The 18,078-nt window shown below is 28.4% G+C and overlaps 1 protein-coding gene across 1 annotated transcript; it reads left to right on the plus strand.

Moving 5' to 3' along the window:
• Positions 1–10,236: 10,236 nt before the first annotated feature.
• Positions 10,237–13,542, plus strand: LOC124845067 (BTB/POZ and TAZ domain-containing protein 1-like). Its single transcript, XM_047322100.2, has 5 exons — positions 10,237–10,419; positions 10,510–10,643; positions 10,728–11,031; positions 11,122–11,441; positions 13,227–13,542. The coding sequence occupies exons 1-5, from the start codon at positions 10,306–10,308 to the stop codon at positions 13,405–13,407; spliced, it is 1,053 nt and encodes a 350-aa protein (XP_047178056.2). The 5' UTR covers positions 10,237–10,305; the 3' UTR covers positions 13,408–13,542.
• The last annotated feature ends 4,536 nt before the right edge of the window (positions 13,543–18,078 follow it).

Genomic DNA, 18,078 nt, shown 5'->3' on the forward strand with positions numbered 1-18,078 from the left:
TCCCTTGCAGAGGTTGCTCCTCCAACTGATGAGGGGTCACCCCACACTCCTTGGACACACATCACATCACCAACCACCCTCTCCCACCACTGAAACACCTGGACCAGCCTCAGACAGGTGCAGAACTGCCTAAAACTGAGCTTTTTTTCCAATGGTGACCCCTGTTCACCTGGCTGACTACCTGTGTTAGACTTTATGTACAAAATCCAATTTTCTCTCGGGTAATCGTTTACCAGGATTCTGTAAACGATTACCAGACCATTTTTTCAACACTCTGACTCATCCCTTGCACTACTTCGTCCCCCTACTCATGGGTCACTCCACACTTCTTGCGTTTACATCAATGACCAACACCCATCTCCCCACTCAGAATTTGATCAACTCCTTCCCATTAATTACCATTAATTTTACTGAAAATGGTCTCGTACTTTTCAAATTCTTATTATAATGCTGCGTTCATTTTTCAATCACTACTTTTGTATTATAAGTGAGATTAACACAAAGTAAAAATGATAGAGCGAGAGAGCGAGACAACGACAGCGAAGATGGAAGCTTCGAAGACGAACGCACACAGAACAAAGTGAAGCGCCACGAAACGCGACCTTCGACCTTCCAAGAGAATGCACCTTCGTTTCCAATGGAACAGAGAAAGGGCTATTTTCGGAATTTCAGTAAAAATAAGGGTTACGGACTTCCGTTTCGTAGGTTTTAAAAAAATTTTACTTTTAAAACAAACCAATCAAACAACGACACGTGGCGTTGTCAAAACAGTGTTAAATATGCGTTGTTAGAATATCGCGGTCCTTATAACTATTACATTTCTCTTTTACCTCTTCATCTACTTTTTCTCTTCTTCCCTCTCATTAAACCCCTTAAGTCCTTTCTGTAACTCAACAAATTATCATTTACACAACACTTATCTGATCCTTTATATGTCTTGCTATAACAGTCAAGATCTATGACATCACTTCAATATTCACCTAAACCATTAACCTCATCAAAATTAGGTTTAATATCACACATTTATCTTACTCTTTTGTCTCTTAAACTAAAAGCTTAGACGAATGTTCTAAACTTTTCAAAACTCAATCTCAACGCACCATCACATTTACACCTCCCACCACAACATATAATCATATTTTTTTTATCAGAGATAAAATAGAAACAAAAATGTATCGTAGGGGCCGAACGACCCTACCTAATAGTCTACAACAAGTAAACTGGACGACTCTGGAAAAGAGGAAACAACTAAACAGCGAAGGAATGCGGCTGGACTAGCAGGTTAAGACCGAACAACTATGATCAGGGACGTTCGGCCTTATTTGATAGACAAGTTTTCTCTACAAGGATTAAGGTAAATGGTAATTATGGGTATTGGAGTGAGACTGGCTCGAGATTAAAGTTTCACTAATCTCAAGCACATGTCAAAAATTATAAATATAGGTCAAAGGTAAGAGATAGGTGATCACATTTATTATGTATTTAACACCATTATACTGAATTTCCGTACGAACAATTTGCTGACTTAAGCATCCGACAACCTTTGGCAGGTACCCCTCTAGATAGTGAAGTGAAAACGAAGACGGGAAGGAGTAGCTACCGGACGACAATAAAAAAGAAATTGTATAGATATTTGAAGTGATTAGACCTCATATTAAAAAAAAACATTTTTTCACCTTTCTACTTTAGTTAAATTTTTAACTTATTTCATTTTTCTCTTATTTTCCTTTTCTATTATCTTTAATACATAAGATTATACTGAAATTAAAACCTAAAAGTTGGTAGAAAAACATGAAAGTATTGGATGAGCTTTTGGGTGTTAGAAGGGTCGTTTGGAAGGAAGTTGGTGGTTTATCCATTCCACGTCTTTCCCGTTCCTGATGAGCTGGTTTATCCATTCCACGTCAGATGAAATGTAATACACTTTTGATGTGTACCTATCCATGTGAGCATTAAATGGGAGACCGTTGCACTTTTTCATTATTTTTTATTTCCCTTTTTAACTGCTACTCTCTCTCCACTTGCCAACTGGTTCGTAAGTTTATTAGGTGTAATCAGAACAATTTGAACATATAATAAGAATGTTGTTGATAGGTTTCTACAAAATTATTTCAAATCCTATTGACCTATGCATTCGTAATATTTGTTAACTTTTTCTAAAATATTACTTTGCAAAAGACACTAACATCTAACAACTTGGTGAATTCAAATTTAAGTGTTGATAGGACATGCCGGAGACATTTGAATATTTTAATGAAATATGTTTGGTAATCATTATGTTTACAATATGAGATGCTATGCTTTGAAATCAAGGTTATGTTATTAAACTTGTTTATTAACATACAGGGCTGTCTTCTCTGATTAGAGTGTGATTTTATTTTAGTTTTAAGTTTCTTTTTTTTTTTTTACAAAAAGTGATGTTATATCTTAGAAATTAATAAACTTATGGTTGAATTGTGTTAAACTTTACAAACTTAAATTTTTTAGCTCTCATGTTTTAAGGTAAAATAATAAGTGTATCAATAGTCTTGCTAGGTTTGAATTAAAAATTATATATTTTTTTTAGATGGATAATATTTCTCTTTGTTTTTTTTTGTAAGGACATGTGTTCTCTTTAACAATTTGGGTTTTTATGAATGAATTTAATTTGGTCTCTACTTCGTATTTTTTTAATATATTTTAATACGAAAAATCTATTTAGATTGGTCTTCAACAAATTTGTTTTTTTTCAATGTTAGTTTGGTTCCCACTTTCTGTATTTGGACATGTTTTAAAACGTTTGCATGTGATTTATATGGATGGGGTATTAAATTAGTTGGGTATGGATTCATTATAATATGAATAAAAAATATATATTAGGAAATATAAATAATTTTTCTGAGTTGTTTCTAGAAAGAAATATTTTTATAAACATAAAATATTATTTATGTTTGTTTGATTTTTAAAAATTTAAACTATTAATTATTATATAGCTGATTTAGGTAATGAATGTAGATTTCTGTTGATGAAATTCCTGAGTTTAAGTTGTGCAAGGAAATAAACTCGTTGAGAAAGATTATTTTGTTAGGTTATAGATGAATGCTAATTAACTCAAAGAATAATGTATTTTTTTAAGGATAGTTGTATTTATTAAATGAAAAAAAGGTGAAAACATAACTAGTATTATATGGTGAATAAAAATAATTTAAAAACTTTAAATGGTAGTTGTTCTAGACAAAAACTAATTTCAGATTAAAAATTTATAGTGTTTTTCATTTTTTCTTTGCTTCTTCCTCCTTCTATTTAGATGATTTTTCTGCCTTTTTAGCTTCCAAGCTGCATTTAAGAATCTTTAAACTATTTTCCCCTCTTTCATTTTTTCCATTAAATCCATTATCTATCTTTATTCTCTACTCTTCACATTTTTTATCACAACATCTAATCATCTAATTACCCTAATAACAATACCAATAAACTTTTATAACCCTTTCGGCATTCAATCTCAACAACCAATGGATATTATAAAATCATATGTTGGTTATGGAAATCATAAATATAAACGATGTTCTTGTTATTTTATTAGACATATTTCCAATTAAAATTATAAAAATATTTTGTTATATTATGTTATCCATAATAACATTTTATATTACCCACTAAATCTTGCATGTATTATCACTTTAATACAAAAGAAAAATAACAAATTAAAAGGATCCTGATATATTAACTTAATTGATAAGCTATTAAAACTTAATTAAAAAAGTATTAAAATTTTAAATATTCAATAAATAAAAAATTCAGTAGTCGGTTTTAATTGAAGATCGAAATTTAAAACTTAATTAGGTATTTTCTAAATGTCAAACTAGAAGAGAGTGTATACTAAATGTTTTTTTATTCAGTATATTTTATAAATAATAAAAGAATGTATAAAGGAATTTATAGGAAAAGACGTTATCCATTTTTAAAGAAAAAGAGTATTATAATATTGAGAAAACCCAATATAAAAGAACAAAAACCGTTATTCTATTTATATGTCAATTTATCACCTAAAATTAAACATAGAATGCTTATTTTTTATTATAAATATATTGTACTAATAATTTTATTGCATACAATTATTAAACACGAGACATAAAAATTTATTAAGAATTCAATTAAAAATTTTCAAACTTATCATATACTTTAAACTTAATTAAACCTAATAAGTGATCAAAGTATATTCGAAGGTTGAAAGAAGGTTTTAATACTTTTTAATGAAATGTTATGATTGAATTATCTTAATGTACATTATTAAGATTATTATATAAATCATTCGAGTTCAGTGTAGATCATCCAACAATTTAATTCAAGTAGATAAATACGTTAAATAATAATAAGTTGAAAGACAATTGACAACTTTAAATATTCGGATTTTCAAACTAATAGACTTGATGAACTTGTAATAAGACAAATGTTAATTTATGATAGAACTTATTTGAATAAGCATTTTGGAAAACTTTAATAGTTATTCTTTATTAAATATTTTTTTTATGTAAATATGCGTTTGACTTGCTTTATGTTTAAATTCTAAACATTATTATCTTTATTTTCTTTTCTTTTATCTTTTGTTGTACTCAAGGAAAGAATGAGGAGAACACTCAACAGGAAAACAAATGGGATGTATAGGATGCAAACACTTAAGGGGTGTAGGTCTTTGAAACATTATATTCAACACTTTAAAAGCTTTATTTAATGCACACACAAAAATTTTCAACAAATCAATTTTAATATATAATCATCTCTATTAGTTTCAATATTTTATTAGTTTTAAGTTAAATAAAGGTTATCTTTCATGTACTAAAGTCTCATTAGGTCATTGAAGATATGGTCAGTTTGAGTTGAATTGAGTTAAAGAATATTTAGCTTAAAATCAAAGCAAACCATTAATGCTTGCAAAGTAAAATTTTGACACTACCTCTCTATATAAATGGTGGGGTAATGGTTAGAAAAAAATGTTAAGAGAAGGAGGAAAGAGTAAAGATAGATGCATATATATTTATTATAGTTAAGAAAAAAGAAAAAGAAAAGAATAAAAACATATGTGAATTTAAATAACAAAAAAAAGAATACGATTCAAATGTTGGTTATGATTATCAAAATCTATTAACTCAAAAAAATATCCGTAATCTGCTGTTAAATAAAATTGTAATAAAATTAATGTTTTTAAAAACAGTGAGAATAAATTAAATAGAAGTTCCAAATTGTCATAAATAAAATCGAAGGACGAATGTCTCTCTTTCGAATGCATACAAAACAACCAAGATATTTTTGAAGGAACAAACACATATCACTAAAGATTGTCTGATACCAAATTTTACTTCAATCTTTTCATCTTTGAATCAAAAAACCTATGATGAAATGACACGATAATACTGTGATTGTAACTGATGGATTCCTGTTTTGCTAAATATCTTCTTCACAGTACTCATGGACATGATTGCTAATCTATAAGATTTTTAGTTTAACTATACCAATCAGAAAATTAAGATTAAAGAAAACAAGTTTTCTCTCAAAATATTAACTATATTGTGGCACTCATTGATTCCTTGTGCAACTCAGTCATTCGTGGGAGAACATCGTCCTTATAAGTAATGTATCTAAAGATAATTACAAAATTAATATCAAAACTCTTAAATCTTATAAAATAAATAAAACTTCTAGTAATATCAATTAACATTTAGAAGACGAAATGATTTCTTTAAAAGAGGGACTTCTTTTGGTTTTAAAGAATACTTCAAATACTTTTTTTTTTTTGGAGTTTCACCACCAATTTTTTGAGATAATATATCATAATTAATTGAAATTAAAATAAATAAATTATTTTATTTAGTTTTTATTTATTTATTTATAAAACAATGTATTTTACTAAATTTTTAAGGCACTTCTTAGATAAAAGTTGATTGAAAACTATAAAACTATAAACGCGATTAATTAAATATTTTACACAATTATTTCTAATATTCCTCCTACATTAATTAAATATAAAATTAGACGTACTTTAATATTAATTTATAAAATGATTACATAGTACAACTCAAGATCATAGGAAAAAACACTTTCTGAATTCTTATTTTATTTTAGTCTAGTGTTTCATTTTTTGTATAAATATTTTATGCATGTTAAAAAAAACTTATAAAGGAGTTAATGATATTAATACAAAAAAATACAAAGAACTCTAGTTTTCATTTACTCTAGAGAAAGTTACACATGTATAATAATTTAAAAATAACTTTAAATAGATAATCACATATGAATAAAATAGTTTAATAGATTACATTTAATATATTCATATTAAACACATTTCATTAAATATTAATATTTATTTAGTTGAAAGTTATATAATTAAAAAAGTGGCGATATAAGAATTTTATTTGATTTGTTTTATCATTTTAATTCTAATATATTTAGTTTGATTAGTAGTGAAACATTAAATATTTCATTCTTAATAATTTTTATGTTTAATATATCTTCCTTTATACTAATATAATATCAAATATCTTTATTATATATTTATTATGTTGAGATAACACTTCCATATCCATGAAAGCCAAAATACCATGCTCTCAAAATATGTTAGAATCTGTGGGCCAATCCATTTTATCACGGGTTCGAATCGAGTTGAGTTTGAAAAAAATAAAATATTTTTATATGGACTAATTTTTAACCTGCTCACTTAGAACTCGATTCTGGATTCACTTACCAACCTACCTAGTTTAATTTAATTATTTATTTTATGTTTAACATTATTAGTTAACATTTTTTTATTATAAATGGGAATAAAGAAAAGGATGTTTCAAGAGAGCAAAATATTATAAATTTATCAAAGACTCTAATCTTATAAATGGATAAGTGACACAAAAATTATCAATATTATAAACTTATTTATTCGCTTTTTGGGTTTACTTTTGGATTATATTTGAGTTGTATGTTAATTTTTTATTTTGAATTGTCTTTGGAGTTTAACCTTATTTTATAGTGAAATTATTTAAATTTGAATTACAAAAATATTATAATTTTTTTATTTTAAAAAAAACTTGTAATTAAGTGAAGTGAGCCAACCCGTTTAACCCATCAACCTGTGACAGGCCGCGATGGGTTTGAATTTTTTTGACTTGCTAATAAATGAGGCGGATTGGGTTGACTCACTAAATGGCCAACCCATGGTGGGATAGATTGGGTTGGGCCGGGTGGCCCGTTTTGATAACACTACCATATATACATATCTACAACTTATAACATAAAGTATATCACATTAATTGCATACATCATCATCCAACATTATCATATACACATCACATAATAACATATATAACTACACAAGTAATTTAAAAAACTAACATTATGTTTAAGCGCACATCCCTTGATTGATACACCTCTTTTGTGTAGTCTACAATTAGTTCTAAAAACTTAAGATATTATTTCACTAATGTTTGAGTGATTATATCATTGCTTAAATCCTTACTTAAGAGTACATTATATTTTTACATATTTTTCAAACTGAAGTATCATCAAGTTTCAAAGATAGAACAATCATGTTATCGCTTGAGCATTTTCTTTAGTCATGTGTCTTATCATTTAAGTGTCTAAGTTGACACTTAAGAACAATGAATGATGCATACAATCATCACAAATGACCTGAACTTTACTTGTTTGTATAGTATGTGACATCACTTGAACAATATCAACCTATAACATATTTCCACAAAAACACATGTAATAAATGTCAAAACTTATATCAAAATAATCCCTTTCTTATTCCATATTAGGTTTTTTATTTTTCAAATATACATAAATTCTTCACAATTTACTCTTAATCCATACTAAGTTTGTTATATTTTAAACATTAGATTCTCATTGGAGATCTCACCTCATCTATCTATATCTATATCTATATATATATATATATATATATATATATATATATATATATATATATATATATATATATATATATATATATATATATATATATATATATATATATATGTGACAAAAATATAATATACTTTTACCTTATTAAAATTGGAAATCTATTTCTATAAGATAATAATAAAGTTTGTTAGTATTTAACACGACTAAATTTGGTCCAAGAGATATATGCAAAAACAAAACAGAATGTAAAAATAAAACGGAAAATAACATAAGAGATGAATATATTATGATCAGTTATACTAAAAATTTGTTGCATGCGTTCTGTTGAGTCAATTGGATCATGTGCTCGTTACATTGTTTTATGTTTTAGTTTTACATTCTATTTTGTTTTTGTATGTACTCGGGCCAAATTGGACTTTACTTCTACTACTTATTTTAGTGATATTTATTAGATCTATTGTATTATCATAATTAATCTCTCTTTATCTCATGTTTAATATATTCTTGATAATCTAACGAATAAAATATAATAATATAAGTGATGATAAGAATGTAACCTAATTAAGTTAGTGTTTTATAATATTAAATTAAATTTAAAGTTTAATTATTAAAAGTCATCTAATAAGGAAATATATTCCTAAATATTCATATCTTTAACAAATTACATTTAGGAAATATATTCCTAAATTTAAACGTTCAATGAAGAGAAATAAAAGTCCTAATAAAAAATAAACTGTTTATCCTCAAATAATGTAAATTAACATTATCGTGCATCAATATTTAATTATTTTCCAAAGTTAAAAAAAATAAAGACATTATAATAGAATTTTAAATAGATAAAATTTTAATAAAAATATCGAATGAACATGTATAGAATATCTATTTATAACCTTTTTTTTATCTAATACAATTTATTTCAAGATTAGATTTTTTTATCAGAAAATCGAGATAGAAGTTACATATGAAAATAATTGAATTTGTTTAATAATCTAGAAATAAAATGCATTTTTTTAAAAATTTATTGTGATTTACTATACTAATTTTCACTTTTTTTGAATATTCTTTTTAACTTTTAATTGTTTTACATATTTCCATTCAAATTTAATATTTCTATCTACTATTTCTTATCTAAACATAACATTTAATTTGGAAGGCAATGATAAGAGGAAGGAGAAGAAGGATATATATTTAAAAAAGGAAAAATAAACATATACTTGATATGTATGCAAACAAGGCTAGAGAGAAAAAAAGACAGAATGGTATTACCTTAAATATCTGTCTTCTCCATATCCAATCTGGAGAGGAAAGATGCATGATAAAATTATACAGGTTAAAATATAAAAATATATTATTTATTAAATGTTTAAATCTGATTTTAAGCTCTTAGAAATGTGACAGTTTATAATATTAGTTTTTACAAATATTTATTTATATTGTTTTCATAATTTTAGCAATTTTTAGAGTTTGTTGTAGAAAAACACGTTTTTACTGTTTCCTTGTAATCCTATTATATTAAATATAATTATTTTAACACTAAAATAAAAATATTAGTTAAGATAATTAATGTTATAAAAAATCGAAAAGGTGAAAATAGTTATAACACTGCTAATAATATATTAAAAATTGAAAATAATTTATACATAATTATCTTTATTTACATAAAAAAAGTATTTCCATTTTATGTTCCGAAAAATAATTTTTTATTCATCATTATCAGTATTTTTATTACCATAATTATATTTTCAATGTATAATTCATAATAAAAGAAAAGACAAAAGAAAGTTGAAAATAAATAATCTTTCGAAAAATCTAAAATATAAAAAAGCATATATACAAATATTTTAAAAAACGAAAATACATTTAAATATTTGCTATATATTTTTTAGACGTGTATCTCTTTTATTTCCTTATACTATTTTTATACAGTCAACGAATTAAGAAAATAAAATCATGTTATTTGTTTTACTTTCTTTCCTTTATGTTTTGTTCCTTAACTAAACATGAGATAAACTTAATGTATCCTGCTCCATCACCTTTTTGTTAAAAAATTGTTCTTAGGATTCTGTTTCTGATAGTGATGAATTGATCATAATGGCTGTTTTTCTTTTGGAAATAGAAAATGGTAAAAAACCTAGCTGGGATGAAGTGTGAGACAGATAAAGTAGAAGGAAAGGTAACAGAAGACAGCTTCATTTACTGGTGTGAACTGTAAAATGTGGAAAAATAATGGCGCGTGTGGGATAAATCAGACACCAATTGCTCCACGTCACCCCCAAGCAACAGTTCCCGCGTCAGCCCCTACCGAATCCCCCACTTTTCAACTATAAATACCTCACATTCATCTTCCGTCTTTGCTTCTTTCTTTTCCCCCAATTCTCATATTTCATTTATTAACATTTTCTTCTCTCCTTCTCCATGGCTCCCAAAACCGTATCCATTGATTACCAAACCACCCGGGTCTTACCCGAACCCGATGTCTTCATACACTGTTCCCAAGGAACACGCATTCCAGCTCACGCTGCCGTTCTGGTTTGTCTTCCATTTCTAATATTCTCTTCTTGTTACCATTTTCTCTTCTCATTGCTCTGTTTTAATCACTTTTTTCTTTATCCCGAACAGGCTTCGGTGTCGCCGGTTTTCGAGAACTTCATAGATCGGCCACGTAAGCATCGGAGTTCCGAGAAAATGATCCAAATCCACGGCGTCCCTTGCGACGCCGTCATCGCCTTCGTCGGATTCCTCTACTCCTCCAGGTAACTACTATATAAAAACACAGATTAGTACCTTCTATCTTGATTCGGCCGGATTTTGTAAAATGACGGAGATACCCCCCGCAGGTGCACTGAGGAGGTGATGGACAAGTACGGGATGCACCTGCTCGCATTGTCGCACGTGTACCTGGTGCCGCAGCTGAAACAGAGATGCATCAAGGGTTTGACCCAGCGCTTGACCACAGAGAACGTGGTGGACGTGCTGCAACTCGCGCGCCTCTGCGACGCACCGGATCTCCACCTCCGATGCATGAAGCTCCTCACCTATAACTTCAAAGCGGTGGAAGCAACCGAGGGGTGGAAGTTCCTCGTCAAACACGATCCCTGGCTCGAACTCGACATTCTCCGCTTCATCGACGAACACGAAACGGTAATTGAATAATTAACTAAGTTTGAAATCCCATGAATTAGTGAATTGCTTGTTTATGGATTGGGAATGATGAATGATGATTGATGACAGAGGAAGAAGAAATCGAGAAGGTATAGGATGGAGCAGGGTCTTTACGGGGAACTGAGCGAGGCGATGGAGTGTCTGGAACACATATGCTCGGAGGGGTGCACCCATGTTGGTCCCTACGATGCGGAGGTGAAGAAAGAGAGGAGGCCCTGTGGCAGATTCTCCACGTGTGAAGGGCTTCAGGTTCTGATCCGCCACTTTGCCACGTGCGAGAAAAGAATGGGCGGTGGTTGCGTCCGCTGCAAACGGATGTGGCAACTATTTCGACTTCATTCATACGTTTGCCACCAAACTGATTCTTCCTGCAAGGTTCCTTTCTGCAGGTAATTCCCAATTTTAAATTGAATTCCACACTCGTGTTTTCTCTGCGGATATATTATATTAAAGAGGTATATTATATTTGAAATATAATTAATATATATTTAATTATGGTCTTTTATGACTTTTTTTAGGCATGTGATTAGTCAAATATGTAAAATAGAGAAAAAGTACTGGTCCAGACTTTTCATGTTGTCCTTTTTCTTACCAAAAAGTAGTTTTTTTAAAATAAATAGTTTTGTTTACTGGCAAAGACCGAAAAAGGAAAATGATAAAGAGAAAAACATCACGATTCTATTAAATTTATAACAAAACAATTATCCTTTTTTTTATAACGAACGGTTGTGTTTCTGTATATTTTTTCAATTCTGTGTAAAAGGTTTACTGTAACCTTTTTTATATTGTTTTCATTTCTTCACACATTTATTTCCTTTTTTTCCTGTCCCCAAACCAAACGACGCCTCGATGAATAAGAGAACGTGTGATTGAGATAGAGTTTGAGAATTAGTTTTAATTTCTTTTTTCTTTTCTAGTACTGAGTTGTGGATCTGCTGGTTTCACACGGCAGAAATTTCCCCACTTTTCATTTTGTTAACAATTAACGGGGTGTTTATTATTATTATTATTATTAGTAGTAGTATTTATTTGATTTATTATTTTTTAATTTCAATCTTTTTATTTTATTTTTATTTTTCTTGTTTTCTAATACCTCTAAGAGCATCTCCAGACAAAGAGATGAGATGTTTATTGAAGTACTTAAAATTGTTTGAAGTAATTTTTCGCCGAAGAAATGAGTTGGAATGAAAGCTGTTTAAAAAATCACTTAAAATATTGGAGTTGTCCTAAACAATGTTGTTCCAGGCACACAAGAGTAGTATTACAGGACTACTTTTATTTGTTTCATAATAGATAGGAGAATATGGCTGAGTCTAATTAGAGGAAGCTGGAGTTCAAACTACAAAGACTGAGAAATAATTTTGTTGTTGTTGTTTTCCACTTGTTGCAATGATGATAAGTAAGAAAGTTGATGTGTGGTTTGAAGGAATTAGACTGTTTAGGGGAGCATAAAATCGTTTTCAATTGAGAAATAACAATGTGGTTGTGATCTTTCATCTGATTCCCATATCTGGTTCCTGAATTATTGGAGTTGGGATCCCATGGTGAATTGATTTCTGTTCATGTGGATGATTAATTTTGGTGTGTTTGTGGTCTGTTATTGATATTTTTCTGAGGGACGGCTAGCGTCATTATTCCGTAGGCCCATCATAGTTGTCATCTATTCATCCTTTATCAGCCTAAGAATCTTCACCACCACCAGATACTTCCTACTCGTGTCCTAGTCACGGCTCTAATACATTTCACAAAATCAATATACTCACGCCACCAATTCCATCGAATTAACATGGTGTGTAGTTGTTAGATTTTCCTTGCATAGTTGGGTCTATTCATGACAGGTATAGATCATGGACGGGACCCCCTCCGCATAAAAATATCTCTGGTTGGTGATACATTTCCTTTATTATAAAAAAAGAAAAAAAGCGTACTAAGCCTCGGTCTTTTATCTTTCACTCCTCTAATTAATTATTAACTTTACAGATGAACAATGATATTAATATTTTCATGTTTATCTTATGAAATAGCATTGCTCTTATCTAAATTCGCAAGTTGTGTAATATAAAATGTATATTTTAAGTTCCATGTGATGTTGTTTTCTTGTAATCTTGTGATGAGTGTGTTGTCTTATATATTATTCGAAAAGATTAAATGAGTGTTTTGGGTGAATGTGACAGGCAATTTCAGTTGAAGATGCAGCAAGAGAAGAGAAAGGATGATGCTAAGTGGAAACTTCTAGCTCGGAAGGTGGCCTCAGCCAAAGTGATGTATTCTCTGTCTCTTCCAAAGAGGAAACGAGACGAGGAGATGAGAGGCACAATAAACAATCACGGGATTAGAAGCTTTAAATTACTATGAATATTAGGACGATGTGTTCCGTGTTGATAGGGAAGTTTCTTGTTCTTGTAAAGCAGGGTTTTTGGACAGTGTAAACTTCTTCTACCTCGCTCTTTATTAGAGGAATACCTGAATAGTAACTTTTGTTTCTCTCAACCTTACATTGCCTTTTCTCATTAGATTTTTCTATCATGGTAAGCTTCTGTGGATGCCAAGTTATTTCAAAGATCAATAGGCTCCTTCTTAATTTATAAACTATTTTTATCACCATCAAAATATTTAGTAACGATTATTTTTAAAATTTTGAGCTCATAAACTATAAATTATTCTCTTATTATCCTTTATTTATTTGTTTTTATTATTGTTTCAATCTTCTATACATAATTAATTATTATACTAATTTTAATAATTCTTTTATATTTTTATGTGATTCAAATTTTAAAAAATAAAAAATAAAAATTGAAATATCAAATACTTTATTATACTAGGATATATAAAAATTGTACACCGTAAAAATTGTTAAAAATAGTTTAAATTAAAAATAAATAAATTGATTAGTACTTTTTAAATTAACTCAATTAAAAAAACATATGTAACTTTTAAAAAATAAATAAATATATTGAAAAATTTTAATAAAAATTCAATTATTTTTAAACAATGTAAAATTTAATTACAATATAAAGGTGATATAAACGTAATTAATTATAAAAGTGATACAAAGCATTTGGACAACAAATATTTATATGAATAATGTTAAGAAGTTTTGAACTCCTCTTTAGATCTTTTTGGACTTTTTAATTTGCTTATAACTCTTAATGCAATTGATAGAAGTCTGAAAATTATTAATACTTACAATTCAATGTATTAAATACTCTCTCATTTACTAATAATTTGATTGTCTCAAAGACAGATCTTAATTTATTTAATCCCAACATAAAGAATAGTTATTCAAAACACATATTTTTTTACTCAAGAGAAATATGCAGATAGTTATAATTAGTGTCATTTTTAAATTAACAAAAATGATATAAACATATATTAAAATTATTATTTAAAACTAAATTGCACATTTTAACAGCTACTCCATGTAAAGTTAGTCTCCTTAAGTTTTTGCTTATATTACAAGTTGTTAGAAATGCGAATTGTAGAACTATAATGAAGACTAACAATATTAGTTTCGTAAGGAACAAAAACAAATGTATTTTCCTTTTTCCCTTAAGTAATACATTAACTTTAGAAATTCATTATACAGCTGCCATTTCTTTTTTGAAAAAAGAAACACTCTTAATCCTTCTCGATAACTGGTCGTGTAGGAATTTTTTCTTCATTTTAGAAATAATCAAGTTCATTTTCTTGTCCTCTTTTATTTGTAAACTTTTCTCGCTCTACACGAGCAATAATTCATTACTTAACTACATATCCTTATATGTGTTGTAAGATATTTTAAAAGGGATATACTCATGAGTCACGATACAAAATACAGTGTACCAAAATAGAATAAGACATGGCAACTTTCAGAGCATTCAATTCAGTTACCATGTCCGATATGCTCTTAAGGGATTTATTAGATGCTCAATTAGGCAAACTCAAAAAGAAGTGTTAAATGTTGATATTTATAACTGTTACAATTTACAAATATATAATTAGATTTCTATCATTTTTTTTCATAAAAATTAACATGCGGACAGCTGGTCTTAGTAATAGTAACACGAGGATTCTTTTGAATATGTTTTTAGTTTTAAAATTAAATTAAAATTTAAGTATGTCTTAAATTTTGATATAATATAGTTCTTAAATTTTAAAAATTAATGGATACAGTATTTTTAATTCAATTGTATTATTAATTTATTTTAAATTAAACTTTGTTTTATGTTAGTATTTGATTGGTTTATATACGTTTGACACATTCTAACGTTAACACATAAAAAAAAACTTAATACTATAATATTAAAAAGATTATATCTATTTATTTAAAATTTAGAGCATAAATATATCAAAGTTTTTGATAGAAAATATCATCATCATTAAAAAATATTGATACTTTATCATTAATCTAAGATAAAAAAAAATTAAACTCTCCCAAAATAATTTTATAATGACAGTCAAACATGTTATTTTTTCTATCAAGCATGTAAGGTTTGGCATGAATTTGAATTTAGTCTAGATCTAATTTAAATATAATAAAATGAATTAGACTTCTAATCCAAATTTTCATGTAGTTAAAATAAATATAGATTAAAATTCATATTCATTTTAACTATATTAATTAAATTTGGATTATTTTTCAATCTCATTTAAATTGGACCAAAAACTAGATGTAATCCACTTTGTTAATAAAATCAAATTCAATAAGATCAATATAATATATCTTGCTATTAGGTCTATTAGGTATGGGATGCGTTGACTTGGTTTGACCTTCAGCTTAGGCCAACTATGTTCAATCATTTGGTTTACCCTTATCTCAGTTTGACCTTATATCTTAATCAATTTAGCTCAACCTTTGAAATTGACTTGGTCGACCTTCAGTTGGGCTCAACTCGGTTGAACTTCGACTATGATCAACTTGATTAACATTTGGATGAGGCCGACTTGGTTGACCTTCAGCAGGTGTTAACTCAAAAGACCTTTAGTCGGGTTGACTTGGTTGATCAACCTTTAGTTGAGACCCACTTGGTAGATCTTCAACTAGTGTAGTCTAGGGCAAATTTAACGCGAGTTGGCTTAACCGAATTTTGGCTTAGTCTGAATTGATCGAATTTTGATCATGGCTGACTCGGTTGAATTTTTGTTGGTGTTGACTTGATCAAATTTCAGGCATGGCTGGCTTGGCCAAATTTCAGTCGGACCTGCTTTTTTCAAATTTTGGTCAGGTCTGATTCGACTGAATTTGGATAGGGCCTATTTGGTAGAATTTCAATCGAGGCTAGTTTAGTCAATTTAATTGGGTTCGACTTGGCTTACTAAACTAAATTTTGCTTTGGGTCAACTCGACCAACCGTATTTTGGTTGGGCTCGAACAAATTTCAGCCAAGCCTAGTTCATGTAAATTTTTGGCCGGAGCGAGTTTGGCTAAATTTATTTTAGGGGTTGATTTAACCAAATTTTAGTTGGGGTTGGTTTGGCCGAATTTCTGTTGAGTCCAATTAGGCCAATTTTCAACCTTAATTGACTCAGTCAAATTTTGTTATGGGTCAATTAAAGCAAATTTTGGTCACGATTGACTCATCCAAATATCAACTAGAGTCGACTCTGACTAACCTTTCATTCGGGATTAACTCAAACAAGCTCTCGTGTCGGAATGACTAAGGTTATCCTCGCTCAAAGATAAATCAGGACAACCCTCCAAAAAAATTACTAGAGTTGACCTTCGTAAGTTGACTAACTCAAATCCAAAAAATATCTAATCTAAATTTTTCAAAATCCGAAAAATATTCTTTAAATCTAATTAAATATATTAAGATTTAAATTTTCAAACTCTAAAAAATTATTCAATCTAAATTCAATTAAATAAATAAAATTTAAAATTTAAAATATCTATTTGAATTTGAGATAAATCTATTTAAAAATATTTATGAATTTGAATACAAAATTTAGATAAATTGTCAACCCCTTGGATGAAAAAAAAAATATAATATGACATTTCATCATTAGTCAAACATACTGAAACTTTGATAGTTAATTTTTATCATATTATATATAGTTAAATATAATTAATATTTCAAATCCCGTTAAAAAATTCACTATCTAATATTAATAATTGCTTGACTTATCTCAAATTCATTAGAATTATATTTATTATTTAACCATTTTAACTTTAAAGAGATAACTATTTACATTTATTTTTCAAGTTTTTTTTTTCTTTGCTCATTTTTTTTTATGTTTTGTTTTGAATGACATGATTGATGATTGGAAGTGTTGGAGGAACTTAAAAATGTCTTGGAACAGTATGATTGGGGCAGAAGAAGAAACAGTAATTACCATATAAGAGAGAGAAGAGAAAAGTGTGAATAATGATTAGAGTCCTTAAAGAAAGAATAGGTCTCCCAATAAGGTACACACCAACAGACACTGGTCCTATGAAATAGCCAACACGGGGACACATTTGTAAAGCAAAAGGAAGCTATTGAGGCGTTAGTGATGTCTTTCAGGAACCCATTAGCTTTAATATGTGACCACCATGGTTACGGGCCCCTTTCCTACACAAAGTCAAGTGCATAAATTCCAATTTTGAGGCATAGCCGAAAGAGCATGCCTGGTAGCAATTATTGGATCATATATATATATAATTAAATAGGTCAGAATCATTATATTTATTAAACAATTTATTAAAGTGATTAATTATGTAGGAATTATAAAATAATACAGAGAAGTTACATAGAACCTATGGTTCTCGTACGTAAATATTTACACATATTTTTGGTTTTTTCTCTTTATGTCATCCGAGAAAAAAAATGTTCTATAATTAAAATATTGGATATCATTCAAATAGTTCATATTCATCTAAGTGTTTATCAAAATGTGATTCACAGATAACTTATTAAAATGGAAGTACTCATAAAATAAACTGTTACATATAATACGAAATTATTTAAAAGGTTCAGTTCACTAAAATAATAATTGGGGAATAAAATAAAGAAAGAAAACTACATTTATTTTCTATTTTAAAGTTAAATTTGTAAAGGAAAATATTTC

This window comes from Vigna umbellata, chromosome 1 (assembly GCF_029865625.1).
Source record: "Vigna umbellata cultivar VRB3 chromosome 1, Vumbellata_1.0, whole genome shotgun sequence".
Lineage (NCBI taxonomy): Eukaryota > Viridiplantae > Streptophyta > Magnoliopsida > Fabales > Fabaceae > Vigna > Vigna umbellata.